Source organism: Triturus cristatus, chromosome 2_2 (genome assembly GCF_964204655.1).
Source record: "Triturus cristatus chromosome 2_2, aTriCri1.1, whole genome shotgun sequence".
In the NCBI taxonomy this organism is placed as follows: domain Eukaryota; kingdom Metazoa; phylum Chordata; class Amphibia; order Caudata; family Salamandridae; genus Triturus; species Triturus cristatus.
Genome location: NC_140582.1, coordinates 1,225,043,759 through 1,225,065,139, shown reverse-complemented (window position 1 = coordinate 1,225,065,139; position 21,381 = coordinate 1,225,043,759). Strand labels below are relative to the sequence as shown.

General features: G+C 46.4%; 1 protein-coding gene across 1 annotated transcript in view; it reads right to left on the bottom strand.

Annotated features, from left to right (window-relative positions):
* The window catches only part of LOC146863453 (coagulation factor XI-like), a 291,685-nt gene that overhangs the window by 175,288 nt on the left and 95,016 nt on the right, over positions 1–21,381 (bottom strand). Inside the window, exon 2 of the mRNA XM_085643174.1 lies at positions 18,745–18,895. Within this exon, the coding sequence (XP_085499300.1) occupies positions 18,745–18,895 (151 nt within the window). The remainder of the gene's footprint in view (positions 1–18,744; positions 18,896–21,381) is intronic.

Here is a 21,381-nt window from a genome sequence, read left to right as displayed (position 1 = left end):
AAGAATCTTTGTTTTTAATCAGGGTCATAAATTTAAATCTTGATGTGGCCACTTGGTCTTTTTTCTTTCTGAGGTCGATAAAAGTAGTGCCATTGAGCTGGATAACAACATTTTAATTCAGTGTCAAGGCCGCCTCTGGTTAATATGTGCTTTACTAGCATAAATGGTGTGTTAAGGACGCAGATATGTATTTTAATCTTTTTTCTATTTCTTTGCAGTATTGCCTAGTCCTCTGTCCCTCCTTGACTCAGTACCTTTCATACACGTATCCCTTCCCCTGACCTCCTTTCTTTCCTTTGCGCCATCTTTTTCTTTCCTTGTTCTCTTCCTCAGCACCTCCAGCCACGCCTCCTTTCCTCTTTCCATTCTTGCTTCCTTACACCCTCATTCATTCCCCATCCTTCCTCCCTCCCTTTCTGCATTTCTTCCATATTCCTCCTTTTTTCGCTACTTAATTTTTTTCCTGCCCCTTCCTTCATCCCCTCTTTAACTTCTTCTTTTCTTATCCTCAACCCTTCCTTCTGCTTTTCTTCCTCATTTCCTTTTTTCTTTCTATTCATCCATCACACATCGTTCACTCCCTTTCTCTCTCTTTCCTTCTATCCCTTCATGTCTTCCTTTCACATTCTTTTCTTATTCCCTCCTCCTTTCATCCATTTCTCATTTAATTCCTCACTCCAGTACTCACCTTCCTGCCTGCATTAGTTGCTGTCTACTTTAATGTATTCCTTCCTCCCTTTTCTTTTAAGCAGCACAGTACAAGCACATTCTCTTTAGTTTGTAAAGATGCCTCAGGTCCTCAAATGACCCTACTAAAGCTGCATTTTGAGATTCACACCTATTCTTTCATTTAAATTCACTTTTAAGTTGTTGTCATAGGCTTCGCATATGTTATAATATGTTATGTTACATTGATTCGTATAGCGCACTAATCACCCGAGAGGGTATCCAGGCCCTTGGCAGGCATGTCCTCGAGGTGCTTATGTGAAGAACCAGGTCTTCAGCTTCTTGAGGAGCTCAAGAAGTGAGGAGGTACCTCTAATGTGTTTAGGCTTGTGTTTGTGTCTAGAGCCAATAAAGGAAGTGGGTGGAGCTACTGGAGGTTGTTGGTGGAGCCAGGGAAGTGGGTGTGGCCTACTAAAAAAATGTGAGCACCTGCACTTCATATTTTACAAATTAAGCACTGGCATCAGGGAAGCTTGTGAATGCTCCTCCATATCCATGGAGTGACATGCATACGATGCAGGGCTAATTTATGCGGTTTTGTTGAAGGTTACAAATGTTTTTGTGACTCAAGCCCTTTGTGAAAATATCTGTGGAAATATGTTTGAATTTGTTTGTGTCAGTGGCGGTGTCAAAGGCCTGGTATAGCAAGGGCACTCTAGCCCCTACTGCTAGCAAGTAAAAATTGTGCCCAGTGCCAGTCTCTCAACCAAAAGTGAGTGGGTTTTTGGTGGTTTTATTTTCCCTAGTTAATGCTGTGTTTTAAGGTTTTTTTTCATGCCAATTTGTGACAAGTAGTTGATTTTAAAACACTTTGGGCCTGTTTGATTTGGAACTTGTAACTTTTGTGTCATACATAAGCTGTGGCACTGAATGTTTAAACTTATTATAAATTTGAATGCACTTTTTTACTTTCCTCTATTCTTTGCCATAGGGAGATCACAACCCCAGATTTGGAGCATCTGTTTGGTAAACTATAGGTAAAAGTAAGTGTTTATTCAACTGGAAAAAATGTATATTTATGTTAAATAATAATGTAAATTAGTTATCTATATTATTTTAAATGGCGAACAAAATTTAAAGAATGGTGGAGCACTATTAACTTAATTTTGAATGTAATGTTTTATTCATCTAAATATAACACACACAAATTATTTTCTATAGTTTAAATTAAAAAATAAATTCCTATCTGAAGCATATTTTTTAAAATGCATTAATAGTTATTAAAAGTGATGTATAGAATTAATTAACAACTTACCACACATTAATAATGTGAATGTGTATGAAAATGTCATGCTGCACTGTTTGGTTTTGTAACGTATTGAGAAATGAATAAACAACTTTAAAAAGCTACATTCTACATTTTTTAAGCAATTTGAAAAAAAGTTACATACATTTAAAAAATTGTATTAAAATATTTTGTATTTAAATTTATTTTTATCTATTGATGCAGTTTCATTTTTATTTAACATGATTTCATATAGGGTTTTATATTCTGTCCCTACCTCGATCATTTTGTAGTGGAGAGTGTTACTGGAGTGATTTACTACTGGTTTGGTCCCCTTACTGGCTTTTGTAACTTAAGAAGTGCAGTTTATCAATAGCTATGGACTTCCTCTTTTATGGGTGGGTGCATGCCCTTCTCTAAACACCTCCCTAGCCCTTCCTAAATCCTTCCTAACTGCACCCTAAACTCCTCCCTTTTAGTAGTAAGTATGCATGCCCCATTTTCAACCCACTCACCTGGTCCCTCCCACACTTACTACTAAGTGCCCGATTTCGATGTCGAATGGACCTGAGTCCGTCTGACATCGATCGTTACTGGGACCGACCGATCTTCTGTTGGCGGTCCTAACCCAGCAATTAGGATGCGACCGAACACTGTTCGGTCTCACTCCAATTCTTTACAATGGGAGCATGTATTCTGACTGGATGCATGCTCTCACTGTAAAGAGAAGAGGTGCAGTTCATCCCTGCACCTTAAGGTGCCTGCCACGGGGTGCACGGTCTCCAACCGGAGGCCGTGCAACCATGGGGGCCCAGCTGGGGGCCCCCAAACTCAACTTCTGTCAGCCTTTCTGTGTCGGAAAGGCCGGCACAGAAAGGCTGTCAGAATCCGACATTGTAATCCCTCAGGCAGAAAGTGCCGCCCTTGGGATTCCTGGAGGCTTTCCAAACGGCAGACGGGCTCTCTGAGCCCATCGGAAGCCACTCACAAATCCAGTTCTGATTCCTTTCCGACTGACTCCATCCAAATTGGTCAGTCAGAAATTAATCTGAACAGCCGATTCCGATGCCCTATGAACGGTTTCGACCAAGGGTCGGAGCCGTTTACTACAGCATCATAATCTTCCCCTAAGTATGAGGATCTCCCCATTGAAAAGATAAGAGGGGTGGAGGTGGAGATTTACCCTTGCAGGTTTATAAATAGTATTTTGTAGCACTTTAGTAGTGCTACTTTAGCACTACAAATCATATTACAAAATGTAGTTTTTGAATAGGCCTCTGATTCTCATATGTGACAATACCATCTATTAAATGTTGTATAGAGGTCAACACTGTCCACGGAATGCTGGATGTGTGTCAGAACTATCGACTGAATGTCATACATATCTGAATACTCTTCAATGAATGTTATATATGCATCAGTACTATCCATTTGATGTTGCATATCTGTCATTACTATCCTCTGAATGTATTACAAGTGCCAGTACTATCTACTGAATGTTTGATATGTGTCAGTACTATCTATTGAGTGTTGGATGTTTGTCGGTACTATCTATTGAATGCTATATGTGTCAATACTATCTATTAACTGTTTCATATATGTTATCATAATTCAAATGAATGTTTCATATGTGTCAATACTTTTCACTAGATGCTAAGTTAAGTCATGTCATGTCACCGAGGTGGAAAAATACTGTTTTTAGCCTTTTCCTAAATAGTGAGAGTGAACAAATTAATCTAAAAGAAGGAGGCAGCTGATTAGCATCAAGCACAGAAAAGGATCTTCCACCTCGTCGAGTTCTGATGATGCTTTCTCTCTCTGGTTGTTTGTTAACACAAAGATGATGGTGGTGGTGTTGCACCGCAGCTCTCCCTGTTTAATACATAGATAGGAAGTGGGTGTGTCTGCTCGCGATGCATCCTCCTTCTCCGTTGTGCTACATATATAGGTTATTGTTTTGAATATTTAGGATTTGGCTTGTTAGATATAGAATCGCACTCCCAGCTCTACTACTGGGAATAGCATACTCTTCATTAATGAGTGATCCTGTGCTGCCTGAGTAAGAGAATCTTCAGTGTCCTTTGGAAACATGTGCAGGTTTACCTCCTTTTCTGTGGTCATTTGGGAGATTGCCCAGATCCGCTCCCATTACCACCATGGTTTCCCATCCATTGCATTGTTCCTAAATCTTGTTTCTTACTGCCAAACCCAAGACTTCAATTTGAATTAATCAATTTCTTTGAGTTTAATGTGTGTATTAAAGTACAGCTATAAATGTATAAATACTACATCCGTTGTGAATAAGAGTCCAATAAATTTTTCTGCCACTTAATTATAATGTAATAATAACCAATAAAAATAACCAAACCAATCTATCAAACAATGAATGGTAAAAACAGGTATGCCAAAAATAAACCCATTTAAAATATAATTGAAGCAACAAATAAATATAAAGAAAGTAAGAAAAAAGAAATAGCACAACAATGAAGAAGGAAAAAGGAGCGTAAAGAAAAATGTCATTATTAGAGGACATGAGTAGTACGTTGATGAATCATCCACTGAAAGTAATATACTAATGTAAATTCAAAAGATCTTGTACACTATATTAAATTTTGTATAGAATACATAAATAAAACCACTTTACTATGGAGGTTTCTGAGGTCCTTCTGAGTTGGAAAATAAAGATTACGATTCAGAAAGGAAATTCATCAAGGGTAATCACAGCTTTTCCCATTTATTTGCTACGGTCATAGAAATCAAATTATATATCTAATCAATGATTCTGGCAGAGCCTACTCGTCCAGTTCATACAGGAAAAATTGTAGGAGGTCTTCCAATTCAATGTAGTAGTTTGCAGCACTATATCTAACAAACTATCAACCAATCTACCCATCAAACAGTTTTGAGACCCTTGTTATGAACTTTTCCTCTTCTAAAAAAAAGAGGTTAATAATAAAACAATTATATTAATACTTCATTGTCAAACTCCTTTCGAGAAATGTTGATTCTTTGACAAAGGAAAACATGGGAAATAGTACCTATGTCCAAACCACAAAACCAGCACTGCTCCTTAAGGTATAACCTCCTTTTTATATAGAGAAACAGGAGAGTAAAAATTGATTGTAAACGGAGGAAGTGCTTTAAGTGGTACTAGAAAAGCATGAAGCGTGGTACATTTGGGATGACAATTTATCCCAAGTAGACAAGCACAGTTTAAGTCAGATTCCCACAAAAGATGAGTATTTGATTTTGCTCTAACAGAACTTGATTGACCATATGTGGAAAGACCTCTTTCTAATTATTGCTAGAGGGGGTAAATGAACCCAGACTGCATTGTAAACGATGACTAAGTTATCATATTGCAGTTTACTATTCTTAAGGAGGCTAAAAATGCACATTCAATTTGAATAAGTGCATTTTCACTAAATAACTTTGAAGCTAAACTAATACCACTAGACATCGATTTTTCCTCTTCCTAGTTATTTTAATATTGTTATCATACCATAAAAAGCTCTCTAAATCTTAATTGATCCAAAGGTCATTGTTTATCAATAAAGAATGGTTTATGTGGGAATAGCTGACCATAGGACTTGAACAAAACCTAGGGAACTGGATCATACAATATACTTTGTTATACTAACTTTTAAGAGATTTTTCTATCAAGTAATGGATCACTGGTTTGATAAAGATTGCTAACTAGCAAGGATAACATTAATAGCAGCAGCCAAGAGTGATATGTCGGAAGATATTAAAGTGTTGTTATACCCCTCTACAGCTATAATGCATATAAAAGACAACGTGGGAACATGACAGAAGACAAGAGCTTCTTGCGGTCGCAAGAGCCAAGGATCAACCATCTTTTTGGCACATTATCGGTAATAGCAGGAAAAACAACATTACAAGAGCAGAGAAACACATAGCAAGTGTAGTTTCATACTCCCATTCCTCTTCACTTTACTTTATCACAGACACGTACCTCAGCCCTAAAGTATATATAAATGAGCCAGAGCGCCTTGCGCCCTTTTCATTTAAAGAACTCATGCATGCCATCAAGAGACAAAAAGAGGGGAAGGCAGCGGCTGCAGACAAATGCCGACAGATCTGTTTAAATCAGATCCTTTCTTATGGGGACGCTATATCACCTCTCTGAGTCCCCACATTTTGGTTATGAGTGGAAAGAGTTCCTGTATATAACAAAAGTGGTAGAAATGATCCAGCAAACTATAGTCTGATTAGCCTTTTTGTTAACAACCAAAACATTTTATCTTGTGCTTTACTGTCCAGAGTAGAGAAGTAGGCTGCAGATAGGATCATTTTGTTTCACTGTCAGGTAGACTTTAGGAAAAACTAGTACAATTTACTAGGATTTCATGGTTTATATTTTATTATAGAATTATGTTGTGCTGAGGAAATCTCCGCCCCATGTGGTGTTTGTGGATTGAGGTTGTGCCTGTTACATTGTGCCAGTGTTTCTTCCATGGTGCTCTTTGCTTGATGGAGCAATCTGCCTCCATGAGGGCAATCACGCCAGGATATGTGACAGCTATGCAAGAGAAGCTACCCTGTTTATCATCATCGCCTTATTTGATCACTTAAAAACAATCCTAAAAGCAATACAAACATTACATATATAAAAATAGAAATACATAAAACACTTGGTGCCGTTTAACCGTAAATTCTTATTAACATTAAAAAAAAGTATAGATAAAAACTTATCTAACATATCCAAATATGGTTCAACTCCCAAAGTTGAGCAGATTATAAGGTGATCCTAACTAGCACTCTTGGCTAGTTCTACGACTTCCCTAGCTTCCCTCCTTAGGGCAATACATTTGGTTTAAGCCACGCTGCGTTTGAGCCGTGGGAATTAAAAAAAAAACTAACAAGTATCCAACTTGTTGGCTGTTAGTTAGATATAGGAAAGCCAAGGAATCCAGGTTCCCAGTTCCCAAGACAGGCAATCCTCAATGCCTTCCCTGTTAAATGTAGCTTGGGGGGGCGTTACACTAGATCAAGTCCCATAGTAACAGAGGGGAAAGGTTAATCAAAACTTCCATTTGCACAAGTCTCAACTCTTGGATTGCATAACTAGGTCAGCTGGTTTGTAGGCCCAGAATATCTCTAAAGATCATGTTTTCCTCTACCTGCAGGGCACTCCCATTATTGTAGACCCTACACACCTGAGCCATAAATTAGTACAGGTAAACACTTTATTTTATAAACCTGTTAGAATGAACTGATGGATTTCTTTCCAATAGAGTATGCCAAGTTATATAAGAACCCAACAGAGTTCAAGAATCTCAGGGTGCATTTGGTCGGGCACGGTGCCCAAGGTCTATGTGAATTGAAAGTTATCCCTAGTTAAGGATATGTGTGTGTTCTGGCTATAGACTTGCCCTGTATAGTAAAACTGCTGCCATTGAGATTCTTGGGTCCACATGCCATACCAAAAGTTTTGTTTAGATTAGTGTCAAGATTTAGTTTGCCATAAAATCAACAAACGCATCCAATAAACATTTAAGCCCATTAGAAGTTCTTGCCAGAAGAACAGCATCATCTGCATACAATAGTACAGGGACAGCCTTGTTCTTAATCATGTCCCTGCCCACCTTATGGCAGCTTCTAGCCCATTAATGTACAGCAGAAATAGCAGAGGGGCAAGCGCACACCCTTGTCTCACCCACAAAGATAAACTAATAAGCTCTGTACATTCACCATTCTTGCTGTATCTCACAGAGACTTCACGATCACAGAGCAGTGCACGTATGATAGTAACAATACCCTTGTCAACCCCTCAAAGTCACAAGGATTTCTCACAGTTAGATTTCACTACACTGTCGAAGGCACATGAATGGTTCATGATAGCCAGGAAAGATTTGTTGAGTTGTGCACCACTAAAGACCTGACCATCAAAACATCTGAAATCAAATGATGGTTCATCCACCTGGAGGTGTTAAAACACCTCACATACCTAGGCATAGATATTGCCCCTGATTTAAAATGAAAAACCATATGAGCAGATCTAGGAGCCACCTTACATTTTGCACAGCAGAGGGATGGACGGTTGATCCACCAGGCTGTGAAAAGGCCTTTTTGAAGCGGTTACCTCTTTGAACCTCCATACAATCTCTGCTTCTGGAGCTTGGAATCCTACGCATCATGTCTACTTCCATACTAAGGGCCCGATTCACAGAACTAACTTAAGACAAAATCCTAAACTTACTACCATTTTGGTATTCACAGAAGGCACTTACTCATTTTGGTATTCACAGTAGGCACTTACTCATTGATGAGTAAGTGCCTTCTGTGAATACCAAAATGAGTAAGTGCCTTCTGTGAACACAAAAATGAGTAAGTGCCTTCTGTGAATAAGAAAATGGTAGTAAGTTTAGGATTTTGTCTTAAGTTAGTGTTGTGAATCGGGCCCTAAGACCTTTTTCATATTGAGTCAGACACCAAGCTCAGCCATTATAGGGAGGTGCTGCAAAAAGTCGGAGGACCTGAGGGCAGTCAAACTTGGAGCTGGTTGAGGAACATCAACGAGTGCTTGGAAAGCTAAGTGTTCCCCAGATTTTTGGGCCTATCTACCGTCCCTGGTTTGGCGCACAAGATCAAAACAGCAAATATAAAAACTGTCCCTGGGGTTGACGGTTCTAGCCCCATCCAATCAAAGTCCAACCAAGGATTTCCTCAGTAGAAAATTTCTACTCAAAGACGATTTTTCTATGGACGAAGGCAAACATATGGAGGCCAAAGCCTTCTACTTATAATTAAGGTTAAGCAGATTCTATCCTCAAACTATTTCACATATAATTGTGGCACCTCTAATACACAATCTTGCCATATCTGTCCAGACCAGGTTGAGGAAAAAACGCATTTTCTGCTTTTTTTTCTAGTATATGCCAATCCTATGGTTTAAGTAACAACTGAATTATGAGGGTTTGTTAAGGGTGAAATGGTCTAAGGAACTTTGTAAAGTGATATTCCAAGCCTGGTGGGGTTATTATTTCATGTTTTCTATTGGCCGCACTGAAACTCAGGGAAAATGATGCCACTGATTAAAACTAACTTGTGAAATATTTAATGGATTCTTTGAGTATCCTATCAAGTGATGGGTGGGAATTAATATCTGTCAGATGAATAATGTTTGCAGTTCTAGCTTTTATATAAAATATATCTGTACTATTTATTTTGTTGCATTGTTTTTCAGTTTTTATGGAAACTAAACTTAAAAAAAACTTTTTGGACTGACTGACGTCTCCTTTAGAAGTATAAGGTGCAAACCTAGATTGCTATATTTGTAGCCACCTTTCATTAAATGTGTGTTGACAAATTGAGTCAAAATCCCAGTTTGCTACCCGTTAGGAATGATAGCCATCACAGAGTTGGTGGCTTGCTGGGGTCAGAAAACCACCATATTTGTGACGGCCTTTAACTAAAGCAATCTTTTTGTTTTTTTATTGCAGCTCTTTTTCCGTAAAAGAAAATAGGATACGTTTCAAAAGAAAATAAACGTTTATCCTCATTTTTTTTAAGAGAAGGCAGTGGGCGCTGGGACCACTTCATGCTTTTAAAAAATATATTAACATTTTAAAGAGGAAGGGTTTTCCTTTGGGGACCCCTGTTGGAAAGGCGTTCTCTGGGGGCTTCGGACTGCGTTCCTGACCACCCGTTGACCCATCTCTCTCAGAGTTAGGCCGAGCAAGGGCGGAGAGGCCATTCCTGGGAGGGTCTCATACCTAAGATCGCACTCACTGAACTTGCATTCTCGGACAGAGGGACACCACACAGTAGTTCTTCGTAAGATAGTACTTTATCGTTAGCTTTAAGGGACCTTTATGATCCGAAATGCAGGTATTGATGCAGCGCCACAAGCGGCGGCGATTGCGTGATGGGGGTATGGGGGTAGCGGGACAGTCTTTGAGTTCAGTGTCTCTGCGGAGTATCCTTCGCACAGCTCTCAATCCTCGAGCTGGGGGATGTTGTTGCTCTCGGCAGTCTCTGACGATTCTTCTGGAGGAGAGGGCCGCGAGTCACTCAGCAGGCACAGGTGGTTTCCGAGTTTGGGGAGCCGCGACAGCGTCAGCAGGGCTCAGATGGTTCAGAGTTCGGGGAGCCGCGACAGTGTCAGCAGGGCTCAGAGGGTTCAGAGTTCGGGGAGCCGCGACAGCGTCAGCAGGGCTCAGATGGTTAGATGGTTCAGAGTTCGGGGAGCCGCGACAGCGTCAGCAGGGCTCTAGGGTCCAGGTCTTCTCTGCTCCCGTCCCTTCAGCACCCCTTGTTATATTCCCCCTCCTCTTTGAAGTCCGGAGTCCTCGCTGAGAGGGGTCTTGGTGCCTAGGGCGGTGTGTCGGGATTTCCTGTCGCTCGGCCCTTTGATCTGTTCAGGTGGTTCTGGGAGGGTCTCCAGACGCCCAGCAGGCGAGGCGCCCGCTCACCGGGGGCCTGGTGGCCGATCGAAACCCTCCTTGGGGAGGGGACCAGAGGTGTGACAGGGTCGGCGCCTCCTGGTCTGGCTGGGGGGTTGCTCTCTCCCTCGGCCGGGCATGCGTGGGGGGGCCTTGGGGGTTACTGGGGCCCGGCCGGCCATCGGGATGTTGGGCCATGGTGGCCGGAAGTCGGTGACATCGGGGATTAGGTGCGGTTGCGGGGTGGCTTGCTGGTCGGGAGGGCCCACTCCACGAGGCCGGCCTCACACGTGCCCCCCCCAGCTGAAAGGCGGGGAGAACTACCCATCCACTTGGGGGTTCTCCTCGCTGAAGCGGAAGAATCGGGACAGGCCGTCCGCGTTGGCGTGGTCCGTCCCGGGGCGATGCTCCACAGTGAAGTCCATCCCCTGGAGGGAGATTGACCATCGTAGCAGCTTGGGGTTTTCTCCTCTCATTTGCATCAGCCACCGCAAGGGTCGATGATCCGTTTGCACTCGGAAGTGGGTTCCGAACAAGTAGGGCCGTAGCTTTTTGAGGGCCCAGACCACGGCGAAGGCCTCTCTTTCAATGGTACTCCACCGCTGTTCTCGAGGTAGCAACCTTCAGCTGATGAAGGCTATGGGCTGATCTATGCCCTTGTCGTTGAACTGCGAGAGGACGGACCCGATGCCGTGTTCCGAGGCGTCCGTCTGGACCACAAACTCCTGAGAGTAGTCGGGGGCCTTGAGTACCGGAGCAGTACATATAGCGGCTTTCAAGGCGTCGAACGCTTTTTGGCACGAGGGAGTCCATTGTATTTTCTTCGGGTGCTTTTTGGAGGTTAGCTCTGTGAGGGGGCCTGCGATGCTGCCATAGTTCTTAATAAACCTCCGGTAGTAACCGGTGAGGCCCAGGAAGGCCCGGACTTCCGTTTGGGTCGTGGGGGGTTCCCAGGACAGGATGGCTTCGATCTTCGGCTGGAGGGGGGCGACCTGCCCGCTTCCCACCTGGTGCCCCAGGTAGATCACAGAGCCATGTCCGATTTGACATTTGCTGGCTTTGATGGTTAGGCCGGCCTGGCGCAGGGCCAGCAGTACTTGTCGGAGGTGCTGGAGGTGCTCGGTCCATTGGGAGCTGAATACTGCTATATCGTCGAGGTACGCTGCGCTGAACCCCTCTAGTCCGGATAGGACCCGGTTCACCAGTTGCTGGAAGGTGGCCGGGGCATTTTTCATTCCAAACGGCATCACCCTAAAGCGGTTTGTGCCCGTCCGGGGTGGAGAAGGAGGAGCGCTCTTTGGCTCCCTCAGTGAGCGCGATCTGCCAGTATCCGCAGGTTAGGTCGAAGGTGCTGAGGTAGCGAGCGGCCCCGAGGCGGTCGATGAGCTCGTCTGCGCGGGGGATAGGGTGAGCATCCGCTCGGGTGACCGCATTGAGTCCCCGGTAGTCCACACAGAATCTCAGCTCGGGGGCGACACCAGGGGCGGCCGCTTTCGGGACCAGGACTACCAGGCTGGCCCAGGGGCTGTCGGAGGGTTCAATCACCCCGAGGGCCAACATCTTGGTTACTTCGGCCTGGATGCAGGTTCGGACCCGATCAGGGAACTGGTAGGCGCGGTGTCTCACTGGGGGGCTGTCGCCGGTGTCTACGTCGTGGACACACCAGTCGGTGACCCTAGGAGTTAGGGAGAAGAGGTCTGTAAATTGTCTTAGTAGCCAGCGACAGTCGTCGGACTGTTGGGGGTTGAGGGTGGTTGACAGTCTCACCCCCTCTACGGAGCCATCTGTTTTTTTAGCACACAGGAGGTCTGGAAGGGGCTCTGTGTCTTCTTCGGTCCCACCGTTGGTGGCCAGGAGCAAACTCAAATCTGTCCTCACAAAGTGGGGTTTGAGGCGGTTCACGTGGAGGACCCGGAGGGGGTTCCGTGGGGACTGCACATCAACTAGAAAGGTAACTTGGCTCTTCCGCTCGACTACCTTGAAGGGACCAGTCCATTTGTCTTGGAGGGCGCAGGGTTTCACCGGGGCCATGACCCAGACCTGTTGGCCCGGCTGAAACTCGACCAGCGTGGCATTCTGGTCATACCAGCGCTTCATCTCTTCCTGGCTAGCCTCGAGGTTTGCTTCTGCGAGTTCTCAGAATTTCCGGGTCTGGTTGCGGAGCGCCAGGATATAGCGGAACAAATCAGGAGGGGTCCCCCGGGGAGTCGTTTCCGAGCCCTCCTTGACCAGGCTCAGGGGTCCCCGGACGGGGTGTCCGTACAGTAGTTCGAACGGGCTGAACCCCAGAGATTTTTGGGGAACCTCTCGGTAGGCGAACAGGAGGCAAGGGAGGAGGACGTCCCATCTCCGGCGTAGGGGTTCTTCGAGACCCATGATCATCCCTTTCAAGGTCCTGTTAAATCGCTCGACTAGGCCATTCCCTTGGGGGTGGTAGGGGGTGGTGAACTTGTATGATACCCCGCACTGCTGCCATAGGGACCTCATGTATTTGGAGATAAAGTTTGTGCCCCGATCACTCACAACTTCGCGGGGAAACCCCACGCGGGAGAAGATCCCCATCAAGGCCCGGCCTACCACGGGGGCTGTCACGGTACGGAGGGGAATGGCCTCAGGGTAGCGGGTGGCATGGTCCACCAGGACGAGGATGAATCAGTGGCCCAGGGCGGTCTTGGGATCCAGGGGTCCCATGATGTCGATTCTCACCCGTTCGAAAGGGGTACTAACAACGGGGAAGGGTTGTAGCGGAGCCTTGCACTTCCCCCCCACTCTTTCCGCTGGCCTGGCACGTGAGGCATGACTTGCAGTGGGTCTCCACATTCGCCCGCATCTTGGGCCAATAGAAGTGGGTAACTAGTCGCTGGTAGGTCTTGTCTTGGCCTAAGTGTCCGGCCAGTGGTACATCATGGGCCAGGCCCAGGAGGAGACTTCGGAAGCGCAGGGGTACCACCAGTACTCGGGCCGATCCCAGCTCGGCCGACTTTTGTTCGCTGTACAGGAGGCCGTTTTCCCAGTATATCCAGTGGGTTACGGACTGGTCGCCTGCGGCTTGGGCTTCGGCCTGTTGCCGGGGCCCCATGAGGGAAGGGCAGGTGGCTTGCTCCTGGCAGAATTCTTCTCGGGAGGGACCTCCCTCGCAGTGCCACTGGGCCATCTCGGGCAGGTCCCCGAGCACGGTCAGTGGTTCGGGATCTGGATGCACTGACCCGTTATCGGGAATAGTTTTTTCTTCCGGAAGAGGGTTGTCGGGCTCGGGTAGGGCGTCCCGACCCTCGGGGACGGTGACTGTGTTCAGCGGTACGGCCTCAACTCCCTCGGAGGAAGGCAGTCGGAGAGTCATAGAGCGCGTGGTGGCACATACCCATTCGGGCAGGCCCATCATCTCGAGATGGGCTCTTCGTTCCACTTGTCCCCACGGGAAACTCTCAAGGTCATTACCCAGGAGGCAGTCTACGGGTTGGGAGGTTCGGACTGCCACCCTCAATTTACCGGTGACTCCCCCCCATTCGAAAGGTAGCAGGGCCATCCGGCATAGGCTCTCGGAATTGTCTGAAGAAATGACTGGACAAAAGGCGTCGGGCAGGATCTGGTCTTCGGAGACCAGGTGGCAGTGGACCGCTGTGACACTCGCCCCGGTGTCGCGGAGGCCCTCGACACGGTGACCGTTGACCGTCACCTGTTGTCGGTACTTCTTTGTGTTGGCGGGTAGGGGTGTTCCGGGGACCATCTCTAGGTCCCCTAAGGAGACCAGGGCCATGGCGGCTGGTTCCCCCTCTTCGGAGTCTTCCATCTCTTCTCCTAGGGCTACGGAGGCCATTTGTCGAGCCGGAGGGGTTGTCGTTGCGGGTCGTTGGTACATGGGACACTGGGGGTCACTGGCATAGTGTCCGGTCTGTTGGCAGCGGAAACAGGTGATCTTGACTCGGGGTCCAGACCTTCCCGGTGGCCCGGTGCTGGCCAGAGGTGGGGCTGGAAAGTGCGGAGGTTGGCCTCTGGGAGGTCTGTGCGGGGAGCCCCCCGGGAATTCTCTCGGTCGGCCTTGGTTCCCTCCGCCCCTCTGGCAGGGGGGTCCCTGACTGTGGCGACCGTAGTCCCCCACGGGACCCCGGGAGGCCCGGGTATTCACCCATCAGTCGGCTTCGACGGCCAGTTTTCGAGGGTCAGTGAGCTTGCTGTCCAGGAGGTTCTGGCGTAACTCCACAAACCAATTGGCGGACAAGTGTTCCCATGCGATTAGGTCGAACAGCTCCTCAAAGGTGGAGACCTTGCTGCCCTTGATCCACCCATCCAAGGCCCGGCTGTAAAAGTTCACGTACTCCACCCATGTGGTACCAGGTATCTTCTTGCAGTCTCGAAACCGTTGCCGGTACATTTCGGGGGTGAGCCCATATCTGGCTACTAGGGCCTCTTTCATGTGATTGTAGGAGTTCAGCATCGTGGAGGGCAGGTCCAGCAGGGTATCTCTCCCCTCGCTCAGGAACCGGCCCCATAAACCAGCCCCCCAGTCTTTTTGTGGAACTCGGTGGGAGGTCATGGCCACCTCGTAGGCCTTGAACCATTGCTGGATGTCGTCGTTTTTGTAATATTCTTTCACCACGTCCTTGAGGATGTGGAACTTTGGTTCCACGGTGGAGGAGGGTGGCTGATTTCCCGAGGGTCTGGACTCCTCATTTTTAGCCTTGAGCTCGATCTCTTTCAGGCTGCGTTCGTGTTCTAGTTGGAGTTTTCTTTCTTCGTGTTCTCTCTGTCATTTCTTTTCCTCGAGTTCTCCTTGTAGGCGTAATTGTTCTACTGCCAACTTTTTCTCTGCCAGTTTTAGCTCTCCCTCGATTTTCAGTTTCGCTAGCTCTAGTTCGTGGTTTCGGCCCCTTTCTCGGTCCGCTAGCTCCTCCGGGGATAGGCCCCCTTCTGGGGCGCTGCTCCTCCCCGGGATGCTTCGTGGTTCGTTTGGCGGCTCTCCTTCTGTTTGGGCCCGGGAAGCTCCTGCCTCAACCCAGGTCTTCAATGCTCCCTGGAAATCTTCTTTCCTGCTTAATCCGGTGGTAGCGATTCCAAGGTCTTTGCAGAATTGTTTTAATTCTCGATGCGTATAAAATTCCAACTGGTCCTCTCGGAATGTCGGGCTTGTGTTGGTACCTGCGGCACCTAGGGAGGTTTCTCCTTCCATCTCTTCTTGGTAGTGCGTCAGCCGTTTACTGCGTGATCTCTAGGTGTTGGCTCGGATCCCATCGTCTGCCACTAAATGTTGGAAAGGCGTTCTCTGGGGGCTTCGGACTGCGTTCCTGACCACCCGTTGACCCACCTCTCTCAGAGTTAGGCCGAGCAAGGGCGGAGAGGCCATTTCTGGGAGGGTCTCGTACCTAAGATCGCACTCACTGAACTTGCACTCTCGGACAGAGGGACACCACACAGTAGTTCTTCATAAGATAGTACTTTATCGTTAGCTTTAAGGGACCTTTATGATCCGAAATGCAGGTATTGACGCAGCGCCACAAGCGGCGGCGATTGCGTGATGGGGGTATGGGGGTAGCGGGACAGTCTTTGAGTTCAGTGTCTCTGCGGGGTATCCTTCGCACAGCTCTCAATCCTCGAGCTGGGGGATGTTGTTGCTCTCGGCAGTCTCTGACGATTCTTCTGGAGGAGAGGGCCGCGAGTCACTCAGCAGGCACAGGTGGTTTCCGAGTTTGGGGAGCCGCGACAGCGTCAGCAGGGCTCAGATGGTTCAGAGTTCGGGGAGCCGCGACAGTGTCAGCAGGGCTCAGAGGGTTCAGAGTTCGGGGAGCCGCGACAGCATCAGCAGGGCTCAGATGGTTCAGAGTTCGGGGAGCCGCGACAGCGTCAGCAGGGCTCTCAGGGTCCAGGTCTTCTCTGCTCCCGTCCCTTCAGCACCCCTTGTTATATTCCCCCTCCTCTTTGAAGTCCGGAGTCCTCGCTGAGAGGGGTCTTGGTGCCTAGGGCGGTGTGTCGGGATTTCCTGTCGCTTGGCCCTTTGATCTGTTCAGGTGGTTCTGGGAGGGTCTCCAGATGCCCCGCAGGCGAGGCGCCCGCTCACCGGGGGCCTGGTGGCCGATCGAAACCCTCCTTGGGGAGGAGACCAGAGGTGTGACAGGGTCGGCGCCTCCTGGTCTGGCTGGGGGGTTGCTCTCTCCCTCGGCCGGGCATGCGTGGGGGGGTCTTGGGGGTTACTGGGGCCCGGCCGGCCATTGGAATGTTGGGCCATGGTGGCCGGAAGTCGGTGACATCGGGGATTAGGTGCGGTTGCGGGGTGGCTTGCTAGTCGGGAGGGCCCACGCCACGAGGCCGGCCTCACAACCCCTTACTGTTTGCGAATACCTTACCACTACCTTTCAGTAGTTTAACCCCTTGAGTGCCCATGACGAGATGGTCTCGTCATGGGCCGCGGTTGCGCTGTGCCCATGACGAGACTATCTCATCATGAGCCCCGCCCGCTAATGAAACACCCGGCACAGGGCGTGGAAAGGGCGGGGCACTCAAGGGGTTAAAAATAAAATAATGTTTTGCAACCGTAATCTGGTCACAAAACATTAATATATACTACTGCAAATCAGTATTTGGAAGGGATGTCCTAAACATGCTCCCCTTCCAAATACTGATTCACAAACCCAAATTACAATTCTGTAGAATCGCAGTTTGATGTTTGTACATAAAAAAGAGCACATTTTCATCTGCAAACGGCCTGAGACTGAGAATTGAGCCATTTGCAACCTCAAAAGTGCTTTGTATCTCTGGTGCTTACTCGTGAAGTGTGCAGGAGCAAATCACATGAATGGGTGGGAGGAGCACTGAATACCCTAACACTGCTAGTTGAGGGTGTTGGAGAATGGCTTTCTCCACAAAGAATCATATTTTCCCCATTTGAGGGAAAAGGAAGAAACAAACAAATACACATGTGTAAATGATCAGGACCTTTTCATGCAAAAGGTGCTGGAAACTGCGCCATTTTTGGTCTCCGAAGCATTTGCTTGGTTTGCAGGGAACCACTCGTTCTGTTCGGGTGGCGTTTTTGTGTTTTATCAAAATTCTTCCTTCATGGTGCCACTGCCTCAGCACTCCCTATCATTGTGTGCCTAGCCGCATGGAGCCAGATGTATGTAGGTAATCGTTTGCGATTGCCAAATAGTAACATTTTTGATTTTGCGATTCGCAATTTGGTCATCAGAAGCGCCCATGTATGAAAGTGTGCTTTACACTTTCTGTCGTTCCCAGTGCGTTGCAAATAGACCTACTTCATGAATGTGATGAGGTAGGTCTATGTTTGGGAACCATTTGGAAATCACAGGGACGGTGGCCTGCTGGGGTCAGCAGACCACCTTCTCTATGATTGGTTTTTAAATAAAGCAATCTTTTTTTTTCAATACAACCCGTTTTTCTCAAAAGAAAATAGGATGTGTTTAAAATAAAAAATGAAAAGCTTTATTTTAATTTTTTTAAGAGTAGACTGTGGTCCATGAGACTACTGCCTGCACTTAAACAACATTTTTACAACCATTCACTAAGGGGAAGGACTCCCATGGGGCCCGTTCCCATTTGCGAATGGGTTGGCGCCTACTTGGAGTAGGTGGTAAAATGTGAATGTTTTGCAACTGTATTTTGGTCGCAAACCATTCACACATACCACTGCGATTCGGTATTAGGAAGGGACACCCTAAACATGCCCCTTCCTAATACCGAATCGCAAACCCTATTTGCAATTCGGTAATGGGTTACCAAATCGCAAACAGACCTTGTATATTAAAAAAAAGTTTTTTTGCGGTCGCAAACGTCCTGATTCTGCGCATCAGGCCATTTGCGACCTCAAAAAAGCTTAGTCCATCTGGCCCTAGATGCAGTTTCTGTTTACGAGCACCTACGTCCTTTGATGGTCCCCGATTGGGAATGAGCACATTGCACACACCTTTCCCAGGTTTGGTGCTACATGACTCTCACACTTTGCACTCATTCTTTCTGTGGATGGCCCTGTTTGTGTAACTTTCTTGTCTACCTGACTGTAGGCTTTGCACAAAGGCCAAATGGAACCATTTTCATAGTCCTTCTAAATGAGGATAAAGGTGCGCATAATGTGACCATGAATTCGGTGTATTCTGTGTTTGTGCTAGTGCTGACAGTTTTACTGAAGTAAGTCAGACTTACAACTGGAACAAATACTTGTGGATCGTGGCCGCCACCTCTATCCGCATGCTAGAATCAGGCATCATGCCAGCTAGGATTCAGGGCAAAAAGATCAAAGCAGATATTCCATAACAAGGAAAAAACTGAATAAAGACCACTATGTGAAGTGTTAGATGTTAAAGAGAGCAGACGCTTTTAATGGGTTAATAGAAGGGGCTTTGTACAAGGCAGTCTTCTCATTACCCCAGTACATACCTTCTCACGTTTGAGTTCCTGTCGGTTGTTATAAAGGTGAAAAACGTGCAGAAGGGGTGGTGGGTACAGATGAGCTGGCAGTACTCTGCATCAGGGGCCAGGACCGTCAACCAATCATTGCCCGGTAGGTCCATGGACATCAAGAGATTCCCTGAAACAACCAAAGAGAGGACAATGTGACTGCATAAACCATGCAGATGTGCAAATAAGAGAGAACGCCTCTGGTTCAGGAATGACCCAATGTAAATCTGCAAATAAGAGACATCGCCCGCAGTCTGTGTGTGACCTAAAGTGAATCTACAACTGAGAGAGATCTCCTCTGGTCCATGAATACCCAATATAAATCTACAAAGAAGAGATCCACTCTGGTCCATGTATGGCCCAATGTAAGTCTGCAAAGGAGAGAGATCAACTCTGAATCATGATGACCCAAAGTAAATCTGCTAATAAGAGAGATCTCCATTGATCCATGTGTGACCCAATGTAAATCTGAAAGTGAGGGAGATCTCCTGTGGTCCATGTGCAACCCACTGTAAATCTAACAGCAGATCTCCTCTGGTTCATGTCTGTCCCAATATTAATCTCCAGAGAAGAGATCACTGGCCTGATATACAAATATTCCAACTAAGAAATTGTAAATTGCACCAAATAATGATCTTCTTACTAAGAATCTACTAAAATGGATTCAGTAGATGTGGTCCCAAATTGCCCATCAACATCTACGGAATGGATTGGTATTTTGTGAACCATCCTATGTATTAATAGGTTGGTTCACAAAATACGAATTCGAAGTGGGTCGCAATTCGACCTTCCTCATTAATGTGCAAGAGGCAGGTCGCAAATTGAGCCCCACTGTGATAGGTTAGAGGCACAGGCATCAAGGCATGCTGGGGTCAGCAGACCGCCATGTCTGTGATTGCTTTTAAATAAAGCGTTTTTTTTATATGTAGCCTGTTTTCCTAACAAGAAAATAGAATGAGTTAAAAAAAGAAAATGAATCCTTATATAAACATTTTTTACGAGCAGGCAGTGGTTCCAGGAACGACTGCCTGCTCGTAAGATAGATTTTTGAGAACATTCATGAAAGGGAAGGGCCCCCAAGGGACCCCTTCCCATTTGCGAATGCTTGCCACCACTTTTGAATTGGTAGTTCAATATTAATGTTTTGTAACCGGATTTTGGTTGCAAACCATTAATACACAAGCTAAAGAATCTGTATTTGGAAGCGATGATCTTTACATGCCCCATTCAAATACCGAATTCTTTTTTATTTATTCCAATATCAAAATTGCAATTTGATAACATGTTAGTGAATTACGACATAGGTTTGATAAATTTAAAACAGCCATTTTACATTCGCAAATGCTCAAAGTTGACGTTTACAACTGTAAAATCGCTTGACACATTAGGCCCACATCTGGTTTGTGTATGACCTAATCTAGACCTGAAAATGAGAGATCGTATCCGATTCATGAGTGACCCAACATGTATCTGCAAAGAAGAGAGATCCCCTCTGGTCAATTCATGACCAAATATTAATCTACAAATGAGAGATCGCCTATGATTCATGAATGACTCGATGTAAATCTGCAAGTAAGAGAAATCTGACCAATGTGACCCATTGTAAATCTGAAAATGAGGGAGATCTCCTATGGTCTATGTGTGACCCATTGTAATTCTGAAAATTAGGGAGGCCTCCTCTATGTGTGAACCAGTGGAAATCTTGTAGTGAAGGAGATATTCTGCGGTCCATGTGTGACCCAGTGTAAATCTACAAATTAGGGAGATCGCGTCTGGTCCATGAATGATGCAATGTAAATCTGCATATAAGAGTGATCTCCTCTGGTACATTGTGACCAAATGTGAATCTGAAAATGAGGGAGATCTTCTATGGTCCATGTGTGTCCCAGTAAAACTCTGTTAGTGCTGGAGATATCCTGTGGTCCATGCGTGACTCACTGTAAATCTACAAATACAAGGTCTCCTGTGGTCCATGTGGGCCCAATATAGATTTGCAAATGAGAGAGATTGCTTCTGGTTCATGAATGACGCAGTGTAAATATGCAACTAAGAGACATCTTCTCTAATCCACTTGTAACTCAATGTGAATCTGCAAGTGGTGGTGATCTCCTGTGGTCTATGTGTGACCCAATGTGAATCTGCAAGTGATAGAGATCTTCTGTGGCCTATGTGTGACCTGATGTGAATCTGCAAATGGTGGAGATCTCCTGTAGTCTATGTGTGACCCAATGTGAATCTGCAAGTGGTGGAGATCTCCTGTGATCTGTATGTAACCCGATGTGAATCTGCAAGTGGTGGAGATATCCTCTGATTCGTGTGTGACCCAATGTGAATTTGAAAATAAGGGAGATCTCCTCTTGTCCACATGTAACTCAATGTGAATCTGCAAGTGGTGGAGATCTCCTGTGGCCTATGTGTGACCCGATGTGAATCTGCAAGTGGTGGAGATCTCCTGTGGTCTATGTGTGACCCGATGTGAATCTGCAAGTGATGGAGATCTCATGTGGCCTATGTGTGACCCAATGTGAATCTGTAAGTGATGGAGATCTCCTCTGGCCTATGTGTGACCCAATGTGAATCTGCAAGTGATGGAGCTCTCCTGGGGCCTATGTGTGA